Source organism: Gnatocerus cornutus, chromosome 1, assembly GCF_029298725.1.
Source record: "Gnatocerus cornutus isolate USDA-ARS CGAHR chromosome 1, icGnaCorn1.1, whole genome shotgun sequence".
Lineage (NCBI taxonomy): Eukaryota > Metazoa > Arthropoda > Insecta > Coleoptera > Tenebrionidae > Gnatocerus > Gnatocerus cornutus.
In genome coordinates, this window is record NC_142233.1 from 9076351 (window position 1) to 9098967 (window position 22617).

At 32.4% G+C, this 22617-nt stretch overlaps 1 protein-coding gene and 1 non-coding gene across 2 annotated transcripts in view; both read right to left on the bottom strand.

Annotated features, from left to right (window-relative positions):
* Window positions 1–22617, bottom strand: part of dpr13 (defective proboscis extension response 13) — a 327435-nt gene that overhangs the window by 18049 nt on the left and 286769 nt on the right. The window contains exons 3-4 of the mRNA XM_088042214.1: window positions 18514–18680; window positions 6354–6455 (exon numbers count right to left, since the gene is read on the bottom strand). Of these exons, the coding sequence (XP_087898340.1) occupies window positions 6354–6455; window positions 18514–18680 (269 nt within the window). The remainder of the gene's footprint in view (window positions 1–6353; window positions 6456–18513; window positions 18681–22617) is intronic.
* LOC148180221 (U2 spliceosomal RNA) lies at window positions 21403–21593 on the bottom strand. The gene has a single exon (XR_015771748.1). It is a non-coding gene; the product is annotated as a U2 spliceosomal RNA (small nuclear RNA).

Below are 22617 nucleotides of genomic sequence, written 5' to 3' on the forward strand. Positions count from 1 at the left end.
GTTTGACGAAACCAAGAGGTCCAGCTGTTTGTGAAGTAATAGCTCTTTCTTGGAAATAACAATAGGAAAATAAGAGAACTGTATAGTAACCTCAGTTGACATATACCTAGTAAACATTTTATGGCTTAAGTCAAACCACCCATAGAAATAAAACTGGGTGTTGTAAACTGCAGCCGACAAAGTTCTAGGTAGAGAGTTGACCGATGGTTGAATAGGCCCGCACTCATTTCGTGCTCATTTATGGTCTCCAATCGCAAGGATTAGTACTGCCCGGCCCTCTCATAATGTGGCCATAAAATTTACTAGGTATATGTCAACTGGGTTTACTATATGTTCATCTTTGCACTGCATTATTGGACCACCGGAAAAATGTTAAAAAAAAACTCTTATATTAATAAGGATTTCTGTACTAGGAATAACTGCCTATTTCACGTTCCTATGCATTTGTTATACAGAATCGGATGCAAAAATTTGTTTTTTATCACCAATAATTTTGTCGTCGCGACGCTTTAAAAATGTAGTTTGTAAGTGTTAGCGATTTTTGAGGCATAGTAGAACCAAACACCCAATCCCATTTTTCAAAATAATGCTCACATGGCGTAAGTTTTTTATTGTAATCAAAAAAAGTACCTTAAAAATCATTCGCAATACATTAGTCTATGATATTTAGTAAAAAATGTTTGTTAATTTTTATTATTTTAGAATGCGTGACTAATTGATTGTTAAGTTTCCCACTATGTCCCCCTCCTCCCCTACATATAAATGTGTTAAACATATCTCAGTTGTCATTTCAGATTTGATTAAAATTGTTTTTAAAATTTAAGGAAAAATGCTTTTTTTATCAAATTAGTCAAAATTGGAAACGCATACACCAAACGATCCTTTAGTTCGCTTTAGATTGTAACAAAAGCCGTACGATCTCAAATGCAATTTGTGAAATTTGGAATAAATGTAATTTGCAAGTGTTTCGTCATGATATTGAAAACTAGCGTTTTTTTCTCAAATTTAAAACACAATTTGCATAAAATTTAAAATTAAAACAGAGACTTTTTTATCACAGTTATGTTAAAAAAAAGAGTTAGCGAAAGTTTCCACTAAAACTCGAAATTTCACTTCTTGGACGTCGCGACGCCAAATTGACAGTGATAAAAAAGCATTATATTCTGGAACTGAATCAACCATAAGCCGTAAGCATTTGCACAAAAGGCGCATATTTGTTTTCCAACTAATTTTGATTTTTTTTTAAATTTAAAAAATATAAATTAGGCAATTTTGTGCTCTCATGTTACTTCAATCAGTTAGTCGCGGTTTTGATCACTTCTTTCATTATTAAATATATAATATACCTCGAATATATGACGTACCTTATTTTATAAAATGCATCTTCTCAAATTCCGGTATTTTTAAATGATAAAGAAACAAATAAGAAAATGCATCTCTAGGTTCAACAATTTACTTTGAAAAATTTATTATGTTAAGCTAAGTTTTATGGCGGTTATTAGATCCAAGCTCTGGCCTGGTCATTTTTGTGACAGCTCACTGCCGAAACCGAAATCTGAAAAGCGGGCTCGGTAACGACCGCTCTTAATATTGTCAGACGTTTATTATTTTTACAAATGCCAACACATGCTTAGGTTGAAAAAAATCTGCAGGGACATGTTTTAGATTAACTTAGAGTTTAATTATTGGTTCCTTATGGCTCGGTTAGCGGTACGTTAGAGGTATAATTACGCCCTAGAACATTAAGGGTCTAGGAGCCTACCCGAAAATTTCTGTTTGAGAAGTATGCAACTTTAACAACACCTTTGATTGACAGCTGCCAAAAGGGATTACCGAGGATTTGGTAATGAGGGAATCATAAACTTTATGGAAACGGTCGCTTGACCTGCACATTTCCTAAGAAACCCAGCGGTTGGAACAATAAATTCGTGTTGGACCAAAGATGAGTTTAAATATCAGGATTTGAGTTTCTCTGCGTTTTGAGCCCGTGAAATTTCTGGTTCTAGTAGGTAAAAATTTTACGGGCGTAATTTTTTTTTTTCAATTAATGGAAAATGTATGTATAAAATCCGCAAATTTCCAGTTTCCATAGTACGTAATGGCAGAATGTTTTTTAATTGAAAAATGTAATTTTCGTAAATGTAGTCCGAAATTTTTCCTCACTGGTCGCCGGGGAAAGTTTAAAATTACTAATTATTTTATTATTTTTATTTGAGAAATGGGTGATAGCCCCACTTCTTTATCCCACTACAACAACAAATAAAGGGATGAAAGCCCTATGTATAAATATCTTGAAAAAAAATATTTAAATTCTTTCAGTCTGTGAACACTTGTGTTTTTGACTGTGCTCGACTTCTGAATCAATTTACTTTTCTAAATCTCTTTAGTGAGTTTTGTTGTTCAAAGTGGGTGAGTTGCTTGTATCAGAATTGCTGTTTATTACAGATATAGAGAGTGTTTATCGTTGCTGGCAAATTTTTGTTTTTTAGATTAGATTATTATTTGCTTTTAATTATTTTATTTTACAATGGCGAACGGTTCAATAAATCATGTAAGCACATCAGTTAAACGAAAAAGTAGAAAGCAAATTGCGAAGTGGTTATGGAAAAATGTTAGAAAGAGTTCCAAAAGTGAAAATGTAAATAGCGGTTTTGAGTCAGAGTTATCGGACGATGTCTTTGAAATAGAAAATGTTTCCAATAATACAAATTTTTCTCTCAGTGGTCGTAGAATTGTAGATATAAATCATTTGTTTAATACTATAAAAAATTTAAAACACGATCAATTTAATTGCAATTTTCAGAACTTTGATATAATTGCGGAAAAACGAATAGGTTTAAAAAGTATATTTACGTATAAGTGTAACATGTGTAGAATTGTAGATAATTTCAGTTCAGAACCAGAAAATGCTAGATGTGAAATTAATGAATCTATTGTTTGCGGAAATGTTGCTGTAGGTGGGGGTCATGCGCAATTAACGGAATTTTGTGCCGCTTTAGATATTCCACAAATGAGTTCTAAAAAATACGTTAACACGGAAAGAAAAGTTTTTGAAAAAACGCAAACATTGGCTATTGATGAAATGCTATCTGCTGGACAAGAAGAAAGTAAATTAGCGGTGGAATTAGGTGATATTGATGCTGATGGGGTACCTTTTATTACTGTAATTGTTGATGGAGCATGGTCCAAGCGTTCTTATAAGTCTAATTATAATGCTTTATCGGGAGTTGGATGTGTAATCGGTGCGAGAACCAAAAAAATTTTATATGTGGCTGTTAAAAATAAATTATGCAAGTTTTGTAAACGATTCAAGACTGATAAGAAATCAGTGCCCCGCCATAAATGTTTTGCAAATTGGAAAAAATCATCCACATCAATGGAGGCAGGTGTTATTTTAGAGGCTTTTAAAAAGTCTGTTCAGATGCATAATTTAAGATTTAAATTTATTATCGGTGATGGAGACAGTAGTGTGTATAAGAAAATTCAAGCAGCAAGACCATATGGACCAACATATTTTATTCAAAAAATTGAGTGTAGAAATCATGTTTTAAGAAATTATTGTACAAAATTGCGTGAAATTTCAAAAATTCCCAGAACAGACCTTCAAGTTAGAAAATTTTTGCGAACAAATATACTTAAATTTAGAACAGCTGTAGTAAGTGCGATTAGATACAGAAAAAATAAAAATTTGCCATTCTCAGAAAAAATCGAAAATTTAAAACGAGACATTCATAATGGACCTGCTCATATATTCGGTGATCACAGTAAATGCGCAACTTATTTTTGTAATAAAGTTGGAAATACCACAAATTTGATTGAGTACAATCATTTTAAAAGTTCTAAGATTAATTTCATTGACATGACACTAGATTATTTTAATAACAATAATAAAACTAATGCTAATAATATAGTTCCTAGTAATTAACGAATTAACTAATGATTAATAAATTATAAATCAACTGCAATAGTATTTTGTGGTTTCAATTATCGCAAATAAACAGTGTAGAAATCAGAAATTGTATATAAAGCCATTAGTAATTAAAACGATTGAATCTTTAAACTAACACAAAACGACATGTGAAGTATTTTTTATAGTCTTTATGTAGATTCAAGAACAGAAATTTGTATTTGTGGAGAAATTATTTATTTTTGAAAAATCAAAATTTATTAGTAAGACATAAAACGTTGTATGTATCACGGGCATAACTTGATGTTTATGTATCTCGGGCAACTTACAAAGTCTCGGGCCGAAGGCCCTCGACCTTGTAATCTAATTGCCTTCGAACATAAACATTCACATTATGCCCTTAATACATAAATAACTATTATGCTTCATCCGTGTGGAGATTTTATATGAGTCGTAAGAAAAACATATTTAAAATAAGTAAGAAATGGAATATTATCAATACTCAGAGAGGGAGGGTCGTAGATAAAATAGTGTACATAACTCGTCAATAAGTGTGTTTCATCTACTCGTGCATCTACATTTCCATTCGTGCGATATTTGGCACTTTCCGCACTTATTATATATCTATAGCAATAAGCCGTTCGAGAATACAATCATGAAAATGTTCTCAATAGACGGATACCAAATCGCAACGTATTTAGCAACGCTCTACCAGAGACTTCAAGATTTTGGGACATGGAAATCTTGTAATGCCTTCAATGTTTTTAAATATTCACGTTGTTTTTTTTTCTGCTCCTACCGGCAACATTGATTCAATTCTATTCTTCAAATTTGATAAATTTTAGTTCAGATTTTACAAAGATCTACTAAGTATTATTTGTTTGGTAAACATTACTTGATACATGGGTTTTTAATTTTTTTTCCAATACATCTCTTTGGTCATCTTGAGGAAGCTTTAATTGCTAAACCAAATGCGTAAGGACAAAAAAGCTTCAAAATTTGCTTAAGGATGTCTGAAGACCTACCAGTTTACGGATTGCCATCTATTTGTGAAACATCTCTGTATAACAAATTTTAAGATTGAAATATGATTTTCTTGGAACTTGCAAGTAGATCTTTCTTATTCAAAAACAAGGAATTCACTAATAAATACTAAAGCACACCTTCGAAAAAAATATAGTGGTAAGTACAAAGTTAGTGTGTTATTCTATTTTAAATACATTTTAGCGAGAAATATTTGCCTGGAAAATATTTTTAAGTTTTAAGTAACTTATTAACTGCATCTCTGAAAGGAACCTTTTGCTGTTTTTATTAGATAACTTCTTTAACTTCAACAAGCCAATTTTGTTTAGGGAAAAGTTAAAGAAGCTAAAGAATTTGTGGTCAAAGTTGAAATGCTAAGCACAAAAAAATGAATTAATTAATTGGGAATTGCAGAATTAAACCATGAAAAATTGATGTTTAATGAAATCAAATTGATTTGAATATAAAATCTAAGATTTGATCGAATGGAAATATAAATATTCAGTCGAATAACTGAAGGCGTCAGATATATGTATGCGTTCAGTCTTAAACTTTTATAAATTTAAATAAGTGAATGTTGTTATACGATAAGAAAATAACAGCAGTGACAGCAAAAATCATCCTAAAGCTTGAAGGAAGTGACGTCTTTAAATAAATATTTATAAAACTAGAAGCAGAAGTGATTAATTTTATCCCACCAAGACGTGCTTTTGTCCACCGAGTCGAGAAACTGATGTCATCAAACATAAAACTCTCTATTTCGGGTTTCATACAACATTTTTCCCACTTTTAAATAAGTTTTGTTATATTTTAGCTGCCTCACCAAAAACTGAAAATTAAAACTTCAATTTGTTTTGTCATGTTGGCAACTAATGACAGAAATTAAAGCTTGCAACAAGAGTCAGAGTAATTTGAATTCAAAATAAACAGAATCGTTGAAATTAAGGAAAAAACTAGTTTTAAAAAATGTTCGAAAGAAACGATCAAAATTTGACGAAAGCATGTGAAAACACAACGAACACATAAATTGGTTTGATTAAACTTTAACCTCACTTTTAAAAGACAATATTACAACAAAACAGGGACTAAGCACCAAAGTTGGTACGTGTTACACTAGCAAATTTGACATTTTACAACTAAATTTATATTCATTGGTCTACCTTTTATTAATGGTAACAACAATTATTTCACAACTTTACGTACCTACCTATTGTTGTTTTACAGTATTTTGTTCATTCTCTGATTAATTTCACTCATCTGACATTTTCCTAGTTCGCATATTTTCGTTTTTTGTTTGTGTGAGCTCGCTGGAGTAATATAGACGTAATATAGACGCACAGGGAAATGAATGAAATACCAAAAGTTTTAAGTAATTCAGTAATGAAAAAATCCGCACAACTCGAGCGCGAAACTTTTTACTCACCCCTGAATGTTGCAAATGTATAGCTTGGAACCTCTCGTCACTGCTGTATGTTGTTAATCCAACCGTGAGTAAATGGTAATCCTTTCTTCTAATCCACGAGACCTAAAACATTTGAATTTATCATTCACTTGAGAAAGCCGCAAGTACCTACTTGATTGTAAGAGTTATTGCTATTGTTTTGACGTGGCTTTCGCGTTTTTGCTTTCTTAGAGTGCCACTTAATCAATAGCGTGCTATTGGTGATGAAAGCGGTCTCATTTAAATGGATAACTACTCCACCAAAGTAATGACGAGCTCATTTGTTACTGGGAATATATTGGACACTTTGGGGGCAAAAGATGAAAGGTTCAAACTTATATGAATTGGTGTCATCGTTTGAAGATTGATTTCAACCTATCAGCATTATAGTCAAGATTCTTATTGAAGTCTTCAAACTTAGTCTTGTTTTAACTTTTTGGAAAATTTTACTGTACTGCATTCATTGTCAAGAGAGTATATTTTTATGGAGCCCCAATTTGAGAAGAAGTAATTCGCAAAAAATAATGTTGTAAAGAAAATTAAAGAAAAATTTCTAGAAAGTCTAGGGTGTCTAAAGAAAATAGACAAAGTTTAAAGAAAGTCTAGAGGCTCTAATTAGAATCGAAGGCAAATCAAAGCCGAATCGAATTTATGCACAATCTAGTGAATCGAGAGAAAATTGAAAGAAATCCAAAGAAAATGAAAGGTAAATCTAGTGAATTTAAGAAAAATCTAAAAGAATAGAGAACACTCTTATAAAACTAAGACATTGACTAGAAAATCCGAGGAGAATGACTCCTTAAACCGAACGTAAGAACAATCTAATGACAATCCACAAGTTAAATTTACAATATTCTGCAGGTTTTTTAGATTTATTAAGTTCTTTTTGGATTCTTTCGAGATTCGCTTTTAATTCTGTCTAATTCTCAGTAGATTCTGTAGATATACATTGATTACACTTTGGTCTTAATTGGGTGCAATGGTTCTTACATTTCATATTTATGAAGATTTTTCGATTTTCTTTAATTTTCAGATTCTATTGTATTCTTTCTTTTTAATTCTTTTAAAATGTTTAAAATATCTGTTTTAATAAATTCTCACATCTCAGAATTTATTTTTTTGAAGGTCCTTGAATTATTTTAGGTTCTCGACGTTTGCTTTAGATTTTTAAAATTCAGTTTAGATTTTTGTTGAATTTTCTAAATACTAAAGCTATTCTTCATATTTTTATGATACTTTAGATTCGTTCAAATTTTGTAGATTCTTTCTGAATTTTTAACATTTTTCTGGCTCTACAAAATTACTATTACTAAATTTTCGTCATATTTGATTCTCTTTACATATTTTTTAAATTCTTTTTCGTTTTTACCAAAATGTTGGCGTTTCAAGAGTGTTTATTTTCAAATTTTTTTTAATTATTTTTAGTCAGATCATTTTAGAAGGTTTTCCGTTATTTCCATATTTCTAATAATTATCCTTATAGATTTTTTACATACTAAAATTTACTCCCTCCGTTCAAAAATAACTCAACAAATTATATTATAAACACTTATAAACACAAACTGCTAATAAAAAATCATTCAACAATTGAATTTTTAGCATTCTTGATTAAAAAGTACTTTATATCACAAATTTTGCTTTCTTATAAAAGATATCGATACACACTTTTTTTCGGTTGTGTTTAGGCAAATTAGGGTTTATCTTTGTCAAATTTCTTAAATTTTCTTTTGCAGTTTCCATATTTTCTTCAAACCGGTGTTTTAATATTCTAGTTCAAATGACAAACTAGTGAATTGTTTATTAAGGGTGGAAAAACACATCAACGAGTGGCAAAATATGGATATAACCGACAGTGATAGTTGTTTTCAAATCTTCTTTAACAAAACTTTATTTCAAAAGAATTTCCAAACGGAGGGAGTATTTTTCTTGTAAAGAATTGTATGTAGACGCCAAACTTTAAATGCGTTTTTGTGATTGGCGAAGCGAGATACCAAATGCTGTTTCTTTAAACTTCTGGAATTCAGCGGAATGTCAAACAAATACTATACAACTAAAATTACTGAAAATTTGTCAGTTGCTTGTGGAGGCAAATTTATTTTTCTTTCAGATTTTTAATTAATCTCTGACTTTTCCTAATATTTTCTATAGTTTTTATTTAGCGAATTTATTTATATTTCAAGTTAATAGTTTCTTTAAATTTATCTATTTGAATTTTCTTTAGATCCCTTTTAGATTTTGCATCAGACATTCTTTATTTTTTTGAAATTCTTTCTACAATATTTTTGGATTAATTTGCGTATTCGTTTTGAAATAAAACTTGCTAGAAAATTTGAAGAACATCCAAAAAATAAAAAGTTTAGAGAATTATTCAAGGAACATTTATAAAAAATCTAGAAAGCCCAAACCAAATTTTGATAGAATATGGATAAGATTTAAAATAAATCCAGAAAAGAATTCAATGAAAATCTAAAACATTTAAACAGAACCTAAAGAGAATCTGAAAAATCTAAAAAAAAGAATTTTTAAAAAACATAAAAATTCAACAGTATCTTATTAAAACTGAAAGATTGTCTAGAAGATGTAAGGAAAATACGAGTAGACTAAAGATAATTATGATAAACTAAAAATTGTAAGTAATTTATACATAATCTTAAGAAAAGTTATGCAGGATAAAAAAGAGTTTGTCGAATGGAAAGACACTAGAAAGAATTTAAGTTAGTTAAGGAGAGTCCACAAAAATCTAAACAAGTGCACACAATCTAGAAAAAAAATCAGAAAAATCCAAAAGAATTGAGAGAGATTTTGAAGAGAATGTAAAGAGAATCAAAAACAAATCTAGATCAATGTAGGAGAATCTTATAATAGTTTATAAAGCTATATTTTAAAAAAAATATACATAAAGTGAAACAAAGCCAATTTTCAAAATTTGTTCGAAACTGAGAAATGATTTATAAAATTTTCGGGAAATATTTGTAATTTGAAGAGAACTTTAACACAATCTAATCTTGAGACCAAAAAGAATTTAAGAATTGAAAGAGAATTTATGCACAATTGCTGCGTGAGTAAAAATGTATGAATATAATTGAACTGTCCTTTACGGCCAACAATAATTGTACCTAAATATAATAGATATGAATACTGGCTGTGAGGTTAGGTTACGTTATGTCAAAATTCAGTGACAGTGAAACTCAATAAATGTCAAATTTTAAATTAAATTTGAAAATCAAGTGGCAAGTCGTGGTTACAAAACCATTACCAATCGTGTAACACGAAAACTCTTAGAATTCTAAAATTTAATTTTATTATTAAAAAAGGGGTGCAAATTAGAAAAAATAGTATAAAGGACTTGTTTTATAATGGCTTTGATGCACTCGCCTACGGCTCGTTTTGTACACCGGGACCTCGTGCACCATTATAAAACACGTTCTTTAATATACTATTAACTAATCTAAAGAGAATGAAGAAAATCTAAATAGAACTTAGACAAAAATCCAAACCGGTTTAGATATAGTATAGAAATAATCTAAAAACAATATAAAAATTTCGAACAGAATCGAGAAAGTATCTAATTTTAAAGATCAAGAATCTTAAGACATTAGAATCCATTTCTCTTTTTTAAGACTTCAATGTTCAATATTGTTTCATGCCCTTTTGAACCGCATAACTGTCATACTTAATAAATATACAGTGATAAGTTTGTTTTTATTATAATTTCTATTTTGAAAATGGTGCCTGTGGAAGTGGATTTTGATATGAATTTCTCGAATAATCAAACTTGCTCTAACTTCGCAACTTTATGTCACTGTTTCAGCTTTCATTTTTGCAGTTTTTCTTCCCATTTTGTTGAGTTTCTGCTTCATCGATTTGTTTAATGTTTGTTTATATTTTTAGTTTTTGTCACTTTTGTATAGTTGCTCTTCTACTGTAAGGTAAGGTACCATACTTAGAACATTATCTGTAGCAATCCGCATCTCTTCCTGTTGCAACTAATGCTTGTTTTTTCAGTTCGTTTGCTCTGTCCGCTCTGTTAAAACCGATCATAAATTCTTCAATAATCCCAAAGTTAACGACCAATGGCAACATTCTGACACCATTTTTGGCCTAATTATGCCACTCATCTTGCACTTCGACATCATTAGAATATAGGTAGTACCCCCATTCTCTCCATAACACGCACGATATTTAAAGTAAGCAAATTCAAAACTCCCGCCACCCACCCTGTTGGTAGGCCTGCTTACTGGCGGTTCTGTCATTCTTCATTTTCGTGCCATAACACGTTCACGTTTTTTTCCCGAGTTTTGAAGAAATTAGCCAACAAACGTTAGGCAATGGGAAAATATCGTAAAAGAAGACATCGTGACCACAGTTCGAGTTGCAGTCCGTCCCCAGGAGCGAGAGAGCACAGCGAACTTGGTCAGAAATTTCATCACCTAGAAAATGAGGTTATGTTGCGGCGTCTTCAGGAATTTGACGACACTCTTCGGACTTTCTTGACTCCAGGCTCGTCCCAGAAAGAACAATTGCAACTGCAGTTTATCCTGTTGATTGCGGTGTACTTTAGCGTATACCTTTCCAGTAGACATCGTGGCCACAGTTCGAGTTGCAGTCCGTCCCCAAGGGCCAGAGAAAACAGCGAACTCGATCAGAAATCTCATCGCCTAGAAACTGAGAAAGAACACAATTGCGCTTTCTTCTTATGGAGATTTGCGTTGCAACTTGCAGTTTATCCTGTTGGTTGCGGTGTACTTTAGCGTATACCTTTCCAGTAGACATCGTGGCCGCAGTTCGAGTTGCAGTCCGTCCCCAAGGGCCAGAGAAAACAGCAAACTCGATCAGAAATTTCATCGCCTAGAAACTGAGAAAGAACACAATTGCGCTTTCTTCTTATGGAGAATTGCATTACAACTGCAGAATATCTTGTTGTTTGAGGTGTACTTTAGCGTATACTTTTCCAGTAGACATCGTGGCCACTGTTCGAGTTGCAGTCCGTCCCTAGGGGCCAGAGAGAACAGCGAACTCGATCAGAAATCTCATCGCCTAGAAACTGAGAAAGAACACAATTGCGCTTTCTTCTTATGGAGAATTGCGTTGCAACTGCAGGTTATCCGGTTGGTTGCGGGGTACTTTTGCGTATACCTTTCCAGTAGACATCGTGGCCACAGTTCGAGTTGCAGTCCGTTCACAGGAACGAGAGAGAACAGCGAACTCGATCAGAAATTTCATCGCCTAGAAAAAGAGGAGTTGCAGCATTTTCAGGAATATTCGGACTTCCTTGGCCTTGAATGAACGCAATTGCGCTTTCTTCTGATGGAGAATTACGTTGCAACTTGCAGGTGTTCTTATTGGTTGCAGTGTACGTTTTTTGTATGACCTAGCAGCGTTGTCTGAGGTGACCTTTCTTCACGTTGCGCTTTCTTCTTATGGAGAAATGCGCTGCAAAATTGCTGATTTCCCTGCTGATTGCGGAGTACGTTTTACGTTACTGAGATTATCTTCTTCAGAGTTGCTTTCTTGTAGAGAATTGCGTTACAACTTGCAGGTTGTCCTGCTGGTTGCGGTACGTTACTGAGACTATCCTAACGGATGAGGTGAGCCCGAGGATGCGCCTGTTTAGAGCAAGAAGTGTTGTCACTTCTTGTGCAGATTCCAGTTGGGGCGTCAACGATAGGTGATCCTGTTCATGCAAATTTGTCGGCGCGTTGGGCCTCTATTCTAACACAAGGTTTGCCTTCTGTATCTCGCTCCACTTTGGTCCCAAATACCCATTGGATGGTAATTGTCCTTTGTTCAACGCGCAAAAATTCAATCCAGAATCAGTCGTCTCTGTCCCTGAATGGGTAATCTATCGCGACACTCGTTAAGCTGGACTTCAAGTTCAGATGAGGCGGCCCTCTTCAATATCAAACGGTTTTATACCACCTTTTGCAAAAGGAGGGGAGGGGGCGACAATGATGTGCAGATTATAGGATGATTATCGGATGCAGCTTGCCTTTGGCAAATGTATATCACACTCAAATCTGCTTTCCGTCTAGAATTAATTCTCAAACGTTAAAAAGTCGAATCTCGTTCCCTTTTTTAGCAATAATCTTGAAGAACGACTTTTAGGAAACAAAAACACTTGGAAAGACGGCCTCTCCAAGGGATCTGACTTTGTCAAGGCGTCCTTAAAACTGCCGAGGTTCATACCAGCACTGGTCATCCCGTTTGGGCGCACCAATCAGAAATGGACGAAGAATTTTTACCCAAGAAAACACAACTTAAACGATCCGAACCACAGAAGACCAGTCACGGAAGTTTGAGATTAGCAGTGGCGGCCTCCACTGTAAGATTTGCCGAACGATTGCAGTTTTATTGATGCTTGACAGTCCATCACCAGCAACTAGACAAATTTGTCGTTGATTTGGGGTTTTAAAATCCTTTTTTTTGTTAATCTTCCACACCAAGGTCATCTTCTGCTGAAAGATTGATGTCTGTCTCAGAAAATCAAGCGACTTAGGTCGCAGTTAATGTTACTAAAGAAGGGTGTTATAAATTTATAACCAAGTAAACCAAACCAGTTGAAGTACAATTCGTTACTACTGTTTTACAGTCTGTAAGCCTAATGGTTCTCAGCGACGAATTTTAAATTTAAAACACTTAAGCATTAGGTCTTTGCCCTAAGTTGCTTCTTAGCTTCAATTGATCTAATGGTTGCATATTTCTTTGTTTGATTATTCACACTGATAGGCGATTTCTTCGCTTTGTTTAAATGGAAAACTATGAATATTCGCCTTTACCCTTTAGGTTAGCGTTGGCTTCTTAGCTGTTCAACAAGTTAAAAACTTGTTGTTCTTTGTCAGTTTTATAATAAGATGACTTATTGCTCTTTAATGACACGATGAATCTTGCTCTGGTATCTCCAAGACTGCTAGAATCTTTCAGATTTCTAATTAAGATTAAAAAATCAAGTCCATCTTGCAAGGTCGTGAAAATTTTAGGAATTCTTTTGAATTCGGAACGAATGACTGTAGAGTTGCAACCGGAAAAGAGGATCAAAGTTAGAGCTAGAGTTTTCAAAGAAACTTTCTTGCACAATTAGAGAATATACTAGATTTTACACCCGTCTGTACAGCTGTACAGTATGGCTGGCTTAATACAAGGTACATGGAAAGAGCGAAGGTTTAGCCCTTCAACAATTTTGAGATAAATATGACGCTCGCATGTTGTTTATCTCCCTCTTTAACAGAAGATTATCTTAAGTGGCAGCTTAAAGTTTCTCTATCAGACTGTCAAATAAAGTCGTTTGACTTTTCAACTGAGACTTACTCTGATGCCTCGTGGACCGGCTGGTGAGTTGTAAATGGAAATCAATGGGCGTTTAGACATTGGATGAAGAAAAAGAAGTGTCACTTCCATTATCTTGAATTCCTAGCACCTTTTGGTCTAAGGTGGTTAGCTTCCGAATCACGTCATGCAAAAATTTATTAAGGCTTGACAACGCCACCGCCGCTGTTAATATAAATAGGATGGGTGGTATTCAATTTCTATTACTTTCTAAATTATCCAGAAGGATTCACAATTTTGTGAGCAGCAGAACTATGGATCTTTGCTTCTATGCAAGCTCTTTAAATAAGGCCATGGCTGTTTAGGAGTCCAGAGGGATACTTGCATTAACAAAATGGTAGCTTCAATTTCCAGTTCAACATACAAACAATGGCGTGACGTGGAAGAAATGTAGTCACGGAGCCACTTTTGCGTTAAACGTTATAGTGAAATCAGTAGACAATGTTTTGTCCTTTCTGACATACGAATTTAAGACGGATTTTCGTACGGGAGTCTTAACAGTTTCAATTCGGCTTTGGCCTTTCTTTTTACACCTAAATTAGGTGAGGATCACAGGATTAAACTTTTTTTTTTTAAGCATATCTATCACTTGAGGTCATCAAGTCCCAAGTAGGATAAAGTTTGGACCTCAGTGTTGCCTTAGCACACCTTCGCACAATTTCATTAAACGCAGACATATCTCTCTGTTTTTTAACATTGAAGCTTGCACTTCACCAAACGGAGAAGATAAGACGTTTTGTTTTCGTCTTTTTCCAACTTTCCAAAAGAATGCCTCTTTCGCTACAATTAGTCGAGCCATAATGGATGTTTTGGAAACAGCAGGTGTTGACGCCTCTATTTTCTCGGCAAATGCCGCTAGAGCCTTTAGGAAAGGACTATTCTTAGGATGGTCCAAAAATCCGTTGTGTGCGGCATTATAACCGTTCTATTATGTAAAATAGATGTGGTCCTTTTGCTAAGGTTGTTTTAAATTATCCCTAATATACGTTTATATTAGGTTAGCCTTGTCATTGGAGACACTGACATAGTTTATTTTCATCTTTTACGTTTACCGATATTTATTCCAGTTTTAAATTGAGAATGGAATAAATAAAAGTCGAGTCGCAACGTACTTTAAACATCTACCTATATTCTAATGATGTCGAAGTGCAAGATGAGTGGCATAATTAACAAGATCAAACGAACTTACCAAGTGAAGTTCGATCTTGATTATGCTATCATCTTGCACAACGACATCACTCCCACCCTTTGCATCTTCAAAAAGATGCAACCCTGATCTTCCCAAGTTGCGACATCGAAGACTTTAAAATAATGACAGAACCGCCAGTAAGCAGGCCTACCAACAGGGTGGGTGGCGGGAGTTTTGAATTTGCTTACTTTAAATATCGTGCGTGTTATGGAGAGAATGGGGGTACTACCTATATTCTAATGATGTCGTTGTGCAAGATGATAGCATAATCAAGATCGAACTTCACTTGGTAAGTTCGTTTGATCTTGTTAATTTTACATGCTTTTCAGCTTCAATTTCAATTAAAATTTGAACGTTGATAGCCCTATTGACGTTTATTGTGAATTGCACGTCAAATACATCACTGCGAGTTCTAACTAAAACCGTCTCGATCATACATAACCTTCGCTTATTGTTAGTCTAGGCTGGATTTACTTTTTGCATAAATATTTTGCTTTTATATTCTTGATTGTAAATTACGGCTTAAGGAACGTCAGCGTTTTTGACCGTTATTTAAAAAGTCTAGTTTACGGGCTCTATAAATATGACTGACGCAGTTACCCTCAAACACAGCAACATTTTTTCCACGATATTTCGCTCAGTTGATGAATGCGATCCGAACCTCCTCCCCAGTTATATTGAACGTTTTAAAAACGATGCATTTATCAGCTGAGCTAGAACAATATTTAAAACACGCTAGTTTACATGCTCAAAACTTTCTAAGATCGGAACGAAAGAAGACTTTTTACGATTCACGAAGTGATAATTTAATTGTTCTTCAGTGCTATGTTTTAAGTTTGCTTTAGTTTTATAACAGAGTTAAAGCCTGAAATGGGTTATAAGAAAATTTAATAAAAATTGAGTTACGGCATCACAAAGGCAGTAAATGCCGTGTGGCTTTTCGTAGGGCAATTTCCCAGTGTTACCTGAATGTATTGTATGGATTCGTTTTCAGTACTGTCTAGAGACGATGAAAAAAGATTACAGCTACAATATTTTACCTACATTTGCGTTAAAAGCAACGCAAATTGTATTTATCTTTTATAATTGGTGGTAATTTTAAGTGAAATGAGTGGTTAAAAATTCGTGTATATTTACATATGGTATATCATAAATGAGAACGAGGGTAAACTGATTTGAAATGCTGTAAAATTTTAACAAAGCCTTGGTAATTTAAGCCGCTTTTATTTGTTTGAAAATCGTAGATTTGCTTTAATTTTACACCGCTCTCGTTGAGCTGTTGCGTTTTGTTTGTCCAAAGGCTTTTTTACATGTGAGAGATTTCGTGTTAATAAATTAAATATTTCTTCATTCTTCAACGTTATTTTTTAAATACAGTGTGATTCATATCGGAAGTAAAAGTTTTCATTTCTTTCAAGTTGAGCCAAAAATGTCTCAACCGCTTTATATTAAATGCAATAACTTTGACAGTTTTAAATTATTATTTTAATTATCTACTGTGCTATTTTCCAAAACTGTAGAACACGAAACAAAATTTTTAGAAATTTCCATTTGGAAAGGATCCAAAAATGTTTACCATTATCTATTATTTTTTGAAACTCTTTTAATCATAAAACGGTGAAATTGAGAAGTGTTTCTACTTTTAACTTGTTTATCAGCTTAATAAATTCCAAAATTTTAGAGCAAGAAACAGATATAAAAAAATCTTCTGAGAACGAACTAAAAATTTCCATCAGTTTGAAACCTAAGCCAGTGAAATTTGTGGGTTTTACTACTTTATCATTTGTGCTCTTAATTAAAATCTTCAATCAAAAACCGTTTTTTGAAAATTTTATTTTAAAAAGAACCAAAAATGTCCACTACTATCTATGAAATTATGCAACTTTAGCAGGTTTTGATTCTAAAACAACAACATTAGAAGGTTTTACTACTTTAGACTTGTTCATTAATTGTGCTTAATTATTACAGAAAAAAACTGAATTTTTGGAACTTTTTATTTAAAAAAAAAATTTCCACCACTTTCTATTAAAATTTGAAAGTTTTACTAATGTCTACTTGTTTATTAATTGTGCTAAAATCCAAAATTTTAGAACAGAAAACTAAATTTTTGGAAATTTTTATTTTAAAAGGAACCAAAAATTCCCACCATTTGTTATTAAATTTAGTAACTGTAACAGTTTTAAACCTAAAACACCAAAATTTGTAGGTTTTACTACATATTTTATCACCTGTAGTAAATTTCAAAAATTCTGTTCAAAAAACACAATTTTAGAAAATTTTTAATTCAAAGGAAACAAAAATTTCCACTAGTTTCCCCTATTAAATTTCATAACTTTGGCAAGTTTTTGAGTTAAAACAGCAAAATTTGATTGTTTTTTACCACCTTCTACTCATTTATCAACTATGCTAAATTCCAAAATTTTAGAGCAAAAAAACTGAATTTTTGAAAATTTGGAACCAAAAATTTAAATAATAATTTAATAAAAAAACAGAAAAAATGAGATGTTTTACTAGTTAAGACTTGTTTCAACTCTGCTGGATTTCAAAATTCTAGAGCAAGAAACAGAATTTTTTTAAATTTTATTTTAAAACTAACTAAAAATTTCCACCACTTTCTATTAAATTCCTTACCTTTCACAATTTTAAACTTGAAACAAAAAAATTTGGAAGTTTTACTGCTTTTTATTTGTTTATTAACTGTGCTAAATTCCAAAATTTTAGAACAAAAAACTGAATTTTTCGAAATTTTTGTTTTGAGGAACCAAAAATTTTCACCACTTTCTATTAAATTCTGTAACTAGGACAGTTTTGAACCTAAAACATTTAAATTTGTAGATTTTACTATTTTATCACCTGTAGGTACTACATTCCAAAAATTCTGTCTAAAATACACAATTTTTAGTTTAAACGAATTAAAAATTTCAACTATTTTTTCTTAAATTCCTTAACTTTTGCAAGTTTTCGAGTTAAAACATTAAAAATGAAATGTTTTACTAGTTTAGATTTATTTATCAACTGTGCTAAATTTCAAAATTTTATAGCACGAAACAGAATTTTTAAAAATTTTTACTTTGAATTCCTACCGCTTTCCATTAAATTCCGTTATTTGTGAATTGTGACGGTTTTTTTCTAGTTTATTAATCTCTATAAGTCAACAATTTGAGTGTAAAAAAACAAAAGTTTTTGAAATGTTTATTTTGAAATAATAACCCAAAAATTTACACCTCTTTCTATTACTTTGGGAAGTTTTCATCCCAAGACAGAAAAATTTGAAAGTTTTATTAATTACGGTTTGTTTATCCAAAGTTACAAATTACAAAATTTTACAGAAAAATAGAAATTCTAGGAATTTGTAGTAATTTCGAGCACTTATAAATTTTGTAATTCTTGCAAGTCATCACTGATTCAAAAACATGGACGATAAACGTTTTCGTTATTTAAAAAAAGATAAATAAAAAAAATGAAAAAATATTAAGTACTTGACAAAAAATTGACAACTGATTGGCATTAGTATCAGTAGTGTACAAATTTCATGACAAATAAAAATAAACAAAATAAATAAATTTAAATTACTCGTCATAAAGCTGTCAAGTTATGTAAATCACCCTGTATATTTAGATCATTTCTTACCATTCCATCTCCTATATTGTTGACTACACACGGTATCAAAGCAGTTGACCCTGTTTGAGATGTCACGACTGTGCTATTTTCGGTCGCAAAGTGAACTGGAGGGCTCTCGACGGGAGAAAACGAAGCTCCTAGCTCATTTAGTTCATCTCCAAGATCTGCTTCAGATTCTGAAATCAATCATAATTCAACATAAGAAAGCAATTCGACAAAAGAATTTAAAGAAAAACTTTGAATATTTCATTCGTTCAATGTTTTTGTCGTTAAAAATCTCACAAAGTGCCTTACATTTTTCTGAATTAATTAAATTAAAGCTGCTTTATTCCTTAACGACCACTTTAAATTCTATCTTTCGGAATAAGTAGTCCTTTGTCTAATTGAGAATGACTTCAGGTCTGCGGCGAGTTCTTTTTTGCCGATAATAAAATGTGGATGAATTATTAAGATGTTAACGATACTTCTTAATTGTATACAATTTAACACTTTTTGAATTAACCAAATAAGGAAAAGTGACAAGGATAACGTGAGGTTCTGTCCAGAATAATACAGTCCGCAATAAAAGCATTATCTCGGGATAACAAATTTTAACGTAATCTGATTAGAAGTAGGTTAGATAGAGTCAATTCTAATTTTGGCTCAGACCGCAGAGGGTCAGATTAATCTGTTATAATTTTTTTCTTGCTTTCTATACAATTTCAAGACAAACAATAAACTTTGCAATAATAATAAAACACTAAATAGTCTCTTGAGTTTCTTTCTCGTACAAAAAAGTCGATTTTTTGTGCCAACTGAAAAATCTTCTACACCTTTCTGTTGATTTTTCTACATCACACTCGCTATCGTTCGGAAATCAATAACTTTGCTTTCTTAATACAAGTCGTTATTGGCACATCACATGTGATTTTCCGCGGTTTTCTATGGCGAGGAAAAGTTAATGGTTTCCGAGAATTGTCACTCTACGCGGTGCTTAAAGTGTTTCATTCAAAGAGTAGGTATTTTATAAAATTCTTACATTCAAATGTCAAGTCAAAAGTTTTCCAACTGTGCGGAAATCCATAACTTTACATTCTTAATACACAATAGCTGGTAGGTACATCGGGATGTGAAAGAGCAAGGAAGAAATAAGAAAAATTTACACTCTCCTCCACAGTGCTGTAAATCCTAGAAGCATGGCGAGAAATTCGACTAAGTATTCACAGAATGAACACATTTCAACAATTAGAAAAAGTAGAACCAAAATTGCAAATAAGAAAAATCGTGCTTCTAAGAATCTATTAAGAAGATGTATTTTGTTTTACCCATTTACTTAATTAAAAATAGTATATTAAGTATTAAGAACGTATTAAAGTATTAAAACACTTTATCGATCGAAGATCGATGTTTGGAGGAGGAGCGCAGCGACGACTTCAATTATTGTCTGAGATCGGTTTAGTCCTTAACGTTCGTGATGCTTATAATATTTTTGCACGATGGACAAATTTCAATTATTTTTAAAAACCTAAAAATGTTACAAATAATTGACAATAATTGTATACATTACTTTGTATTCAAATTTTCAATTTTTAACTCTTCAAATTTCAACCAGTTTTGCCAACTTTTGTTAAAATATTGTCACGCGTGTGACAAATTTTCTTATCAAAGTTTTAATTCAAAAACAAATTATAAAATTACTTTTTTACGTATTCAGTATCTGACGTGATGAGTAAATAGTTCAAACTTATTTGCACACTAATTTTAAATTTTTGAAAGTTATATTTTGAGGGAAAAAAAGTGAAGTTAAGTGAAAAATTTAATTGAAGTAGATGAACAAAAGCGTAATGAAAAGAAGGTGTTTATTTAATGTATCAAGTAGCAAACATTTCAAACATTCATGGTTTTGGTTAATTTAAAATTTATATATTCGATTTTTAACAAAATTATGTTTCTGCAAGAAGTGCAAGATGTCATGTTCAGTTTGTGTGGATCTGCTGTGATCTAATTTATTTATAATAACTGAACAGTTGTAAATACTTATGGACCTTTCAGAAAAGTTTAAATTGCTATTAGTTACATTTGTATATAATTTCGGCATGTCGACTTCATAATTTGTATAATCTCCTCTTTGATGTTGTTGCAGCCGCCTTTTCGTTACTGCTAGAGATGTTCATCGGCAATAATTCAACGTCTTTGTTGCTCTTTACTACCGCCTAAATAGTTATTTGTGCAAGGCCAAAAAGTGTTTTTTTTAGCCGAGCCTTATTTTAATGCCCGGGGCGATAGCCGTGGCTAGAAAGAAGGCGAGGACAAAATGGCACTTTCTGGCCGTGATACACAAGGTGAGAGGACTAAATTTACAAGTTAATTAATTTTTATTTATGATTTATTGATCTCATCATTTATAACAATTGAATGATTGTAAATATTTATGGCTCCTTCAGAAAAGTTCATATTTTCTTTATTTACATTTGCAGTTTTGGCATGTGTAGCTTTAACAATTTGTATGAATTAGGTTTGATGTGCTTTTTGATGTTGTTGCAGCAACACAAAAGCTATCCATCTTCATTTTCAATAATTCAACACGTCTTTGTTGCACTTTACAGCAGTTTGTCGATTTGATTTTACCCAAATAATTATAAAATTGAGGCTAATATCGGTATCTTGACGTAATATGCAAAACTATGGATAGATGGCGCCACCATAGATCGGCCGAAAATGTTTGCGGCCAGAAAAGACTCACTTTTAGGCCGCTTTTAAGGCCTAAAAATTTCATTTTCAGTTTAAGTCGCCTAAAAAAGTAATTTTACCTACTTTTATCTTTATCTAATCTAAAAACCGTTGTGATCAAATGGCGCAATTACCTTAAAACCTCAGTCAAAATATTCAGGAAACCATGGGAACTTTGTGTTTATTTTTTTTAGGTGGGCCGTTCCCGACTGTACTGCAATGTCGGGCCAACCCTCGACGGACGTGGAGCAAGCTCCTAGCGTCCGTCACTTTCCAAAAATCAGTTTAATATACTGGCCCCGCATGCGGGGCGTATCAGATATTAAGCTGATAAGAACAGATACTACACTTTGATCTTAGCCATAAGGCCGAGAAGCGATAACTATCCACTTTTTAATGCACTCTTATATCGCAAAATTGTCCGCCAAGCTGTGGCGAGATGTAACGACAGCGTCATCTATGGCTCAATTCCATAGTACTACAACGAGTAACGTTAGTGCAATGTCATGTTATAATATACCTAGACGGTGAAAAGCTGGTGGTGGGGGTACTAGCATGGGCCATCTTGGAAATAGCGTTTGTGTATGCAATGATATAGATCTGATACACCGGCGTATCAAATGTTGCCTATATTGCAAAATCTGTTTTACATTTTAAAAGGTAAAAAAAATGTTATTATAACTTTTCTAAGATGTTTTTCCAACGATGGCATTAAAATAAGTTGACAACCGTCGTTATTGATTAAATAATGAGTTAAATAATAATTTATTTGTAAGAAGTCAATAGTAGTTTGTTTTCTTTTCTTTGTTGTAGAATTCTCAGTGATTTTTAATAAACTAGTTCTACTTTATCGTAATCCAATGATAATGAGTGTAAATACTAAATGGTCTATAGTTTTCATAATGTATAATGTATAATTTTAATGTATAAAAATAATTAAAAATTGTAAGAGTTTCGAAAAATTTTAAAATGGTTAAATAAAACCTAGTTTTTAATTAAAGCTCTTGTTTATTATTTTGGTCGTTTTGTATACTGTATAAGACTATTTTCGGTGGTTTATTTAAACTTCGAGTAAAACATTACACTTGAGAATTGCGGGTTCCCTAAAAATTTGAATCCACTATTTCCAATATGGCTGGTGAGCAGGAACATCATGGCGGGTACTTTGCACCATCTAGGTTATTAAGTTAAAGTCAATGAGTAACGTGGACTAATCGCGATGAAAATGTTCTGATACAACCTCTGGTGGCGAATTCTTGTTGAATAATGCACAAGCATTATGCATTTATCCTGCAAAAAAACTTCTTTCTCAGGTGTATCAACATTTTGAAAGTAACAGTTTAATTGCTTTTAATGTATTTCACTAGAGCCATATGTTGGTTCAAGATTATTATGTGAAACGGC